The sequence below is a fragment of the Silene latifolia genome, chromosome 9 (assembly GCF_048544455.1).
Source record: "Silene latifolia isolate original U9 population chromosome 9, ASM4854445v1, whole genome shotgun sequence".
NCBI lineage: Eukaryota > Viridiplantae > Streptophyta > Magnoliopsida > Caryophyllales > Caryophyllaceae > Silene > Silene latifolia.
The window spans coordinates 20,128,312-20,139,141 of NC_133534.1; the positions used below are offsets into that span (position 1 = coordinate 20,128,312).

The 10,830-nt window shown below is 39.8% G+C and overlaps 1 protein-coding gene across 1 annotated transcript; it reads right to left on the bottom strand.

Moving 5' to 3' along the window:
- Positions 1-4,801: 4,801 nt before the first annotated feature.
- Positions 4,802-10,627, bottom strand: LOC141600687 (uncharacterized). The gene is made up of 6 exons (XM_074420931.1): positions 10,374-10,627; positions 8,471-8,611; positions 7,435-7,693; positions 7,160-7,333; positions 5,777-7,039; positions 4,802-5,695 (listed from the first exon to the last, which is right to left on the bottom strand). The coding sequence occupies exons 1-6, from the start codon at positions 10,625-10,627 to the stop codon at positions 4,802-4,804; spliced, it is 2,985 nt and encodes a 994-aa protein (XP_074277032.1).
- Between the last annotated feature and the right edge of the window lie 203 nt (positions 10,628-10,830).

A 10,830-nucleotide genomic window follows, 5' to 3' on the forward strand; every position in this document is an offset into this window, starting at 1 on the left:
CGTGGTAGCTAATGGTGTCGAAGTCACAAGTGTTCCCTGATGCCAGCTTACCCGCTGGCTGCCTGCGGATCCTGCACCAGGTGTTTGATTAGTTACCACAAAATTACCAACTGGGAGGTTATCTGATTGTACTTCTACGCGGCTGGCTAGCTGCCAGCTATCTGGTTTGAGGTATCCCAGTCCTCGTGGGGTTATTCTTTCTTCTGTTGATACTGCTGTTAGATCTAATCTCGTCACCAGCTCGGTTGGTATCTGTCGAAGTTGACTCCTGTTGCCTGATGCCCCCTGTGTAAGATCTACTACCGGGGCTCGACCTTCACCCTCCGTGCTTGCTGGTGTGCTAGACTGCCGTCTCAGAATATCTATCTGCGCCCAGAGTTCCCTGTTTTTTTTATTGCTTCGGCTTCATCTTTCCACTGATCTTATCGCATATCTTCCATGTCCTTCTGAAGATTCTCCATGCCAGCCAACAAGGTTTGTGTTGGACTGGGTGGTGAGGTAAGGCCTGAGCTTGTTGTACTTTTGTCTGATCTGGGTTGAGCTGTGACAGCAATGGTTTTGGGAGGTAGAGAGGTTTTATCATAGGTGCGGTTCTTGGAGTGTGCCCGGGGGCCTGAGTTTGTGCCGCCGATGCCGGATTCTGAATTGGGTTTGGTGGTATTGACGGCTGACCGCTCCCTGACACGGCTGCTGATGTTTATTTATACATTATGCGTTTAGGTAATCAACGATTGACGACCACAATGCCCCACGGTGGACACCAAACTGTTTTGGTAATTTTTACCGGATTTCAGGTTATGCGAGGTTAATGCGGTCTTACTTGTTGCTATCGATTGTATGATTGCGTTTAATGCTAAGTGGAAGAATTAAATACGTAAATAAAGGTTGACAAGTGAGGTTTGGTGATGCGGAAAACCCAATGTGGGAAACGACCGCGGAAATGGACGATACCCTTCCAAATATTGCACTAGCTTGTTAATAGAGGATGAGTACAATGGAGACGGAATGTAAATCAAGCTAGCACAATGTATTATGCGTGTATGCGTGAGATCTTGAATGTCCTTTCTTGATTGCTCCTTTGGCTATTTATAGGGTAAGAACCCTAGATATGCTCTACCTCATTTATGGTAAGGAATATTACTTCTATTGCAACTCTTTCCATAACGGGTCGTCTCCCTCCATTTTTCCCGATCTCCCTGAATTCTCCCTAAGATCTCCCTGAAGACTTTCCAAACACGGGACCCCTCTATCAGCGGGCTTTTCCTTTATCGCTTGATTTCTTAGCCCAACTCCTTTAGGCGGATTCCTCTTGCCTTTGGGCTTCCCGTGATTGACCTACCCCAGCGGCCCAACTCTTCAAACGGGATTAGGTGGGCTTTTCCTTTGTTAGGCTAAAGCGCAGATTTTAGCCCAAACAGAGAGCCTTTATATTCTTGTGATCAAAATAGCTTGAATCCCGACTAAACGGGAAGACATTCAAAAAAAAAAAAAAAAACTTAATAACTCTTATACTATCATTGCAAATAAATTGTATTTCCATTCTTACATTTTTATTGTCCTCTTTTCACTATAAAAAACTATTAACCCCATTCTAAATTAGTAAAAAAAAAATATATAATAAACCTCCAACATACTCCTAAATACCTGACGATTCACGTGTCCACTTCATTAACATTGTCCACATTCTTCTTTAGTTCAAAGAGCATAGTTGGTAGTTTAACATTTTTTCAAGAGTTGTTCATGAGCTGTCCGGTTCATTAAACGCGGCTGATCCCGACCGCCAAATAAATAGGTATAGACAATTCATTTTGAGAAAATTATAAAGGCTCAACCCATTATTATATTCCCTCCCTCTTGTGCGTGGGCCAAAAGTTAAAATGTGAGTCCGGCTTATGTGTGAAAAATCACATGTAGGTCTCCCACATCGGAGAAATAGAGAAGAGTGATCTAGCTTATAATCCAAGGGGCTACTCCTCCCATTGCCAATTGGTTTTGGGATGGAACCTCCTTGGACTTGTAAACTGGACACTCTCTCCTCCTCGACGGGTGCGGCCCAGGCCCGTGTGCGATCTAACACTATGTCTTGCTTAAGCCCGTATCTGATCACCTCTAAATCTCTAATTTTTCCTTAAATCATCCTTAAATAGAAAGGCGGACAATAAAAGCATAATGAAAAGATCAGAGTACTTATTTCGTTGCATATTTGACAAATTAATAAGTAAAATAGAAAATATTTAATCTTTCAGACGGGCACTTTTTCCGTCTGAAATAAGACCGACAAAATTTTGCCATTTTTTAATAAAATGTAAGCAGTGAATCTACAAAATGTTATCATTAGAGATGTCATTTTTTACTCTGAAAATAGTGGGGAAAAATAATGGTAACATGTTACTCCGTATTAGAAAAATATAAACATTTTACTGTCAAATGATAACATGTTGTCCGTCTTATTTCAGACCAAAAGCAATGGTATGAAGCAAGACGCATTGAATCTCTAAAAAGAAAATGAGAATAGTAAAATGCAATTTAAAGTACACAAATATGAACAGCATGTCTGCATCTGTAATGTATTGATGTTGTTAATTTTAAATTACTAGCAATAATGCTTCACACTTAGTTTTTCGACCAACCTATTTTTCCCAAACAAAGTACTCCGTATACCTTAAAAAACCCTTAGATTTGAGGGTTTTCTGACCAAATTATTTTGACAAAAAAAGTACCTTAAAAAGCACCCTAGATCTTAGGTGGATATAAAAAAGTTAAGACCAACTAAAGGAAGCACTTTCCCTTGCCAACTTGGCGTTCATTCACACTAGGAAGGTGGTATACAATATACACAAAGCAACTAGCAATTCGAGCCATGATTTGTGTCTTTGACATAAGAGAGCCAATCAACGAGAATGACTAAAATCAATTACTTCTATAATATAGTAGTAGTACAATAGAATTAACCGTCCTGAATTAAATAATAATAATAATTCTGAATTTACAATAATATAAGACAACACCTCTTAACTTTCAGTAATATTGGAAAAAGTTAAAGTAACCTCCTAAATTATTGTATAAGAACAAGCGTCATACTGCATCTCACCCTCAAACTCCAACAATATTTTTATTTATACCGACTTATATCTTGTTTGATTATATTTGTGAGATAATTTTTTCAAACGATTTACAATTCTATATATAGTAATTTGAAGCAACGTTATATTTTACAATAATAAAATCATTTTATGTTATTTTTGTAAATGTATAAGACTAGTAATTTATTAAAACTTTATTTGAATATTAAAATAAGATAAGACGTAATAAATTGATTCATAACAAAGAGGTATAAAATTAACTAATTTTATATATGAGAATTACGTATAACGTATATAAACAATGAAAATAATGTCATATTGATAATTATGACTAGTGAGAACAAAAAAATTCTTGTGTAGACTATTTATACCTAAACTATTATAATACTAACATAATTATATTTGATAGATTGGCTTTATGTATAAGTAGAACGGTGCACAAGAATTTTTCGTGAAAACAAATTATACAGAAGTGTGCTGCTTTAATTAGCCACATGATTAAGTATCATGTTTCATGAGTATCCTATAAACCTACACCCATTTAGTATCACAGATTATTGTTACCACTTACCATGCATTATACAGTATAATATTGTGTGTCCACAACTCGACACTACAAGTCTATAACTTTACAGCAGGTATATAACGCACAATTAGTCTCACTATTCGTTTATAGTTAAAGACGGGTCAAATATATTTAAAGTGGTGATATTTTTAGGCCCCACGATACAACTTGTTGTTTGTCTTATGTTTAAAGTGGGTGGATATTTGGTCTATAACTATAGACGAATATCACCCGTCTATAATGAGAATTTGTGTATAACACAATGCATGGCCAATGGTGCTTGGTTAGACGAGACAAACTTTTTGCTAGTTTCTAGGCAATAGGAATTTTATTGATCGATCATAGTAACGTGGATATGCCGATCTATAACGAGAATTGTTTATACATCAGTCCTTCACAAAATAATAAACTACATTTTTTTTTTGACAGCATCAAATAGTATAGCTTACAAAAGAGCTTCTTGAGCAAGATTATGAGCTGTCCTATTCACCCCCTAGGACAAAAGCTAAGAGAGCAACAATGAAATTGAGACGCAATAGACTTTAAATCTTGGATAATGCAATTAATAGATGTGATCGCCTTTCTCTGCTCCAGCAACCTGCATAACCAAGATAAGACAATCCGTAACAAGTCTAACATGAGGGTACCCTTCGTCCAAGGCCCATTTGAGAGCCATGATAGCTGCATGCCCTTCGGCATGCAGGGCAGAAGAGGCAAACGAACGAGCATGAACAATATTCCTTAAAGTCCCATTACCATCCAGCAAGCACCACCCCATGCCAGAACTTCTATCAGCCCTCCGGGCAGCATGACACTTGACAGTGCAAACATTTCCGCACCCGGGTCCACCAACAATCCAATAGGGGAAGGAGTTCCTAATCCTCTTAGCTAGACCAACTTCAGGAGAGAAGTTCAACAGAGGCGCACGAAGAAAGCTAGCATTCTTACTGCACACAACCTCATTAATGCACTGAATGTCACCAAGGATAGAACTGAGAGCACTTATAGGCCAAGGGCGACGTCTTTTTAAAGACCATATCATTCCTACAACACCAAATTCTCCAGAGGGTAGCAATAAGGGGAAAAAGGAGGGAGTTAGGATCTGGGCAAATTAAAAAAATAAGTAACCCAGTTAATAACCCAAACCCTAACATCAATGTCCAACCCTCCCCGTGATTCTAAGCCCTAAAGGACAGCCAAACCACATAGCCTTCGCAAAGCTACAATCTCTGAAAAGGTGAGAGATAGATTCCACACAAGGAGATGATTCATCAGAAAGAGTACACGAGGAGCGCCAATTCAATTTTCGTTTGAGGAATTCAGAGCCCACTGGAAGGGCGTTAGCCATAAATTTCCATAGAAAAACCCTTAGTTTGTTAGAGATGGACAACTTCCAGAGCTTTGATTTGCAAAAAGTCATGATAGTTGCAGACATTCTAGAGCGATTAGTATTCGATGTAGGTCCATTAGATAAGGCCATAGTGACAGCATAGTATCCCGACTTGACTGTAAATACACCATGTTTAGAGAATTTCCAGTAGAAGGAGTCATCCGAGGGTTGACACGGGATATAAGTTGCGAGGATTTTCTTTGTAACTTCCTCACCCGGATCGAAACCAAGAGAATAGAGATCCCATCTTTGGTGATTATCATGAAGATCACCAACCAGTAGCGTGGAATCGGTAGGGGCATTAATACTATCCCCACAAAGATCATGTAGACTAAAGCCCTCGATCCATTTACTCTTCCAAGCATTAAGACGAGAAGAAGACCCAATAGTCCAAGCAATATTGTTATAGATGAGATCGGAGCCCCAGACAAGACTTTTTAGAGCCCATGATGACGCTTGGGGAGCCTTCCAACGGTTCTGGAATAATAAATCTTCTGGAACACCAAGTTTGGGACCAATAACTTTACTAATAAGGCTTCCCGGAACACGTAAGATTCTCCAAGCAGGCTTGGTAAGAAGGGCTTGGTTAAAGCATCCGATATTGCGAAGTCCAAGACCCCCTTCTCCCACAAGCCTACTAAGGAATTCTTTACTACACTAATGAATAGACTTATTAGTTCTAGTTCCACTCCACCAAAAATGCACCATCAAGGACTGAAGCTTTGATGTTACACTTACTGGTATACGAAATACCGATAGAGAGAAAAGAGATAGTGAAGAGAGAACATAACGAATGAGAGTCAATTTTCCAGCCGAAGAGAGAAGGATGTTATTCCAGGAGGAAAACCTTCGCTTAGTCTTGTCAACAAGAAATTTAAATAAATCCCTCTTAGAAGACCCAATACTCGTTGGTAAGCCAAGATAGTTGCCAAGGTCATGCTTGGGAGTGAATTTAAACTCCGTCAAACACTTCTGGACCGCCATAAGTGAGCAATTTAGACTGAAGAGAATAGATGACTTATCCTTATTAAGACATTGACCAGAGGCAACACAGTATTCATCGATAACATTCACAAGAAAGTCCAAATCCCCATAGTCACCTCGAAGAAAGAAGAGTGAATGATCCGCAAACAATAAATGGGAGATTTCCGGCCCGTTCTTGCAAATTTTAATACCCTTAATGAGATTGACATCCTGAGCGTAGAGAATCATTTTAGATAGGACTTCCGTACAAAGCACAAAAATATAAGGGGATAGAGTATCACCTTGTCTAATCCCACAACAAGGTTCAACTTTTTCCATAGGTGAACCATTCATCAGAATTTCGTATGAAACAGATTCAATAGTATTCATAATAAGGTGAACCATAGATCCCGGCAAATTTGGGTACGAGAGCACCCCTCTTATAAAATTACAGTTCAATCTATCATAGGCTTTACTCATATCTGCCTTTAAAGCCATCATACCCTTCTTGCCATAACTCCTATGATTAATAACATGAAGAATTTCTTGGGCAATGACAATATTATCTGCAATGCTTCTATTAGAAACAAAGTCACATTGAAATGGACTAACAAGATCATCCATAACCCCTTTTAATCTATTAGCAATACACTTTGTGACCACTTTCATAATCACATTGCAGAGGCTAATCGGTCCAAAATCTCCAACTCTCTCTGGGCAATCATTTTTCGGTATAAGAACAATAAAAGTTTTATTAAAATCCTTAAGCACAGAACCCGAATTTAGAATATTGAGAGCTCCTTTAATAACATCATTCTTAACAATAGACCAATACCTTTGGTAAAAAGCCGCCGGAATACCGTCAGGACCTGGTGATTTTAGAGGTCTCAATTGGAAAACAGCCCCACGCACTTCATTCTTCGAATAAGCACGACCCAATTTAGCTCTCTTCTCCATGCCCACTTTACGCCTCAGATTATCAAATAAGTAACCATACTTATTTAAGTAATCCTCAAAACACTCAGGTTCAGAATCAGACTAAAAGATAGTGGAGAAGTGTTTATGAAACAAACCACCAATCTCCTTCATATCGAACGTCCATTCATTAGACTCCTTCTTAATACCCAAGATAAGATTAGCACCAGATCGCCCTTTAACCCAATTGAAAAAATACTTTGTGCACGTGTCACCTTCACAATTCCATTTCAATTTGGTACGTTGACGCCAATAAGTGCCAGCAGCAATAGAGAATTCCATAAGTTTTTTGTGACATGATTCGTAATTGAGAGTATCACCACCCTTCTCAATATCCAACAGATAGGACTCAAGGACCTGATCAAAAGCACTCCACTTAAGTCTCCATTCGTCTTTTTTTTGTTACAAGCCCAAACTCTGAAAGCGGTATTTATACGACGTAATTTTGCCAAAAGAACGTGAGGAGCATCACCCTTATATTTTCTTTCCCAGCTTTCTTTAACCAGATCACTACATTCGGCGTGATCAAAACACCAAGCCTCAAGCATATAGACCTTCTTCTTGGTGTTGAGAACCATATTTGTATCAAGAATAATAGGCGCGTGATCCGATATTTGAATAGGGAAGTGTTTGATAAAAGTATTTGGGAAAAGAGAAAGCCAATCATTGGAAGCAAACCCCTTATCAAGTCTTTCGTATATTCGATGTGGATTCTCCCTATTATTGCACCAAGTGAACCTAGGTCCCTTAAAGGGGATATCCATCAGACAATGTAAATTCTTCCAGTATGAGAATAAATTAGCTCCTCTAATTAATTTATCACTACCACCTAGCTTATCAGAGAGAACTCAACTTGATTGAAATAAACTATAAGTAAGAATGGTTTGTCGAGGGAATTAAGATGATGGGTAAAGTTTTCCCATACAGCACCCCTCTTTGTATGATCGGGTTCACCATAAACACAACACAAATACCATATGCTACCCTTACACTTATTGACCAAGAGAATAATTAGATTGCAACTGATAAAGACACATTCTAATTTACAACTACTTTTCCAACCGACCCAGAGCCCCCCTTTTAAACCGTCAGCATCACACCCAACAGATTGAAAGAAACCCATACGTCGCAGGAGAATGTCAACTGATCGTACATCACACTTAGTTTCAGAAAGGAACGCAAAATCTAAATTATTATGAAAAGACCTACATATTGCTCTAATTTTAGGAATAGCAAGGCCAAGCGGATTCTTAAGACCTCTGCAATTCAAAGCCAAACCTTTCATGGAGAATAGTGAGGTTGAGACCGCCGCATCCGGGCCACCCAACAACATTGCCAGACCCCGACTTCACCCTACCCAACACATCTCATACGGGAAGCCAACAACCAATAACAGACACTAACAAGACCACCACCTCCGGATCAGCCAACCCAAGCAAACTACCCGAGACAACACCTCACAAACAAAACAAAGACTACTACACCCAGACTCACCAATCAGAGAAGACCAAGACAAGACCTGACAACCACCAGGAAGGCCAACACAGCCCAACACAGAAACCAACGCGAGCAGCAGCCACACTCACCAAATTTTCCAAACAAACATGCCTCGACAACTTGAAACTTGAAACATGACTGGCATAGCACCATTCAAAACGCACAAGAAAGAAAGAAGACCCACCAATAAGGCAGCAAGGTGGAGCAAAACACCAATAAGAGACCCAAATCTCCAAGGGACACCTCCTAGGACCACCGCCAAACAAACAGACTAACCCCAGTTACGACACTGGTTCACACTGGTTTACAACAGGGATAGAGGAAGAGGGAACGACCGGTAGGGGAAGTAGGGGGATCACCGAATCGGACCCAAAAGGCAGCCACTAAGAAAGAAGTAGCGTAGACGGATGAGTTAACTCATCGACACAACCATACAAGCTTTCAAACAAGACAAACAAACCAGGGGTGGAGGGAATGGGGGGATCACCCCTGGATTGAAAGTGGAAAACGACGGTGACAAGACAAGGTATCAACAGGACGGGCACAAAAAACATAGGGGACCAACCCAAGACAACCTCTAAATTCCAGATTGCTGCCAAGACCATAACAAATCGATGAAAATTAAACAATCCGATTTCCAACCTTCAAACAAACCCAAATAATAAACTACATAATGCTATGTGATTAAGCGAGTTTCAAATTAGGCGGTAAAGTACTATTGCATTTGGGTATAATTTAACACAGTTGAGGTCGAGTCGTATTAAGTAGACTGTCAAACGGATTACGATAACGAGGTTTAGGTTCAGTCATTTTAGGTTGGAGTAAAATAAGAGGGGCCTATTACCAGTTTTTACGAGCCAGGTTTATACGAGTTTCGGGTTAGAAACAGGTCAAAATTGCAAATAAATACATTATTTATTTTCTTTTATTTTAGTCATAAACAAATATTTAGTGCTAATTTTTATAATTATCTAATTTGACTATATATGATATTAGTAAGACTAAGCATATGTTGGCTAATAAATTCAATATTGCAATTTTATACAAAGTATTGGACTGATCAATTGTTACACGTACCTTACAAATAGTGACTATATTTACATGCTAATCATTTGATTAATTAATCATGTGGTAAATCTATGCGTTAAAACAAATAAGCATAATTTATTTTAAAATTTTAGATAAGTTTAATTATTTTATATGGGTTTTATACATTTTTAAATAAAATTTGCCCATTTACGGGTCGGGTTATGGGTTTAGCCGGTCATGACTCTAAATAAATGTGCAGGTTATTATCGCGTTGGGTCATTTTCGAACGGATTTCAGTCGATTTTTTTTGGGTCCAGTCATCTTTTAACAAGTCTAGTCGGGACATCCCCCCCCCCTCCGTTTGACATGTGCTGGCTTTGGGACATCCCCTCTCTACCTCGCATCAACCTCTTCATCTGGCTTTCTTGGTGGGACAAGATCCCACATAATATTACCCTTTTCAAAAGATCAATCATTCCCTCCCCTCAGTGTACTCCTTGTGACAATCCCTCTATTGATGAATTAACGCTCCATATCCTTCGCGCTTGTACCCATACCATATGTGTTTGAGACAATTACACCATCCCCTGACTTCCAATCACTTCCGCTCAAACTTTAGATCAAAACTAACTGCACCTCTTCTAATAAATCTTGGGTGACTCTCTTCTCCTTCCTTATGTGGCGCCTTTGACTTCGGCGTAATGACCTTGTCTTCTCCGGTAAGTGCCCTCCCATTAGCCGTGACTGGCTTACCCACTCCGCCTTTTTTGCCTCCCAATGGAGTGCCGCCCAGGACCATAGAACCTTTGCTCCCTTGCCCTCTGCCCCCCGGACTTCACTCTTCACTCCCCTGACCATGGCCTGAACTCACCTATCCCCTGCCTGCAAGCCCCCTACCAGTACACCACGGCCCACCAGCCTCACAACCATAACCCCCTCCCACCAAATACCTCCCTTTACCAAAACTGTTGGGCCCCTCCCCCGCCTTGTTGGTCTAAGATCAACGTTGACGCGGCCTTTTGTCTCACTTCTTCCTTTTGCTAGTATTGCGTGTGTTTCCCGCTCTCCCTTGGTTGTATGGATTACGGGTTGGTCCTCTAGAATCTTGGCCCATAATCCCTTCATTTTCGAACAACTTTCTATAAGGGACGGTCTTGTTTTTACGGCTTCTAGTCATGGGAATTTTATTCTAAGCTCTGATTGTATTCTCGCGGTTAATGCAATTTTGAATAATTCGGCTCCTTGTGGTCTTTATGCTATAAATTTGGAGTGCAGGGATCGGTTAAAAGCCTCACCTTCAACGACCATCATTATGAGAAGCGGTCTAC

What these genes read in the sequence shown, in the direction of transcription:
- LOC141600687 (XM_074420931.1), bottom strand. Translation starts at nt 10,627, where the DNA reads ATGAAGGGATTATGGGCCAAGATTCTAGAGGACCAACCCGTAATCCAT. An exon ending in GGCTTGCAGGCAGGGGATAG is followed by an intron (nt 8,612 to 10,373) that starts GTGAGTTCAGGC and finishes GTGCTATGCCAG; the next exon opens with TCATGTTTCAAGTTTCAAGT. An exon ending in ATAAGGGTGATGCTCCTCAC is followed by an intron (nt 7,334 to 7,434) that starts GTTCTTTTGGCA and finishes GCTTTTGATCAG; the next exon opens with GTCCTTGAGTCCTATCTGTT.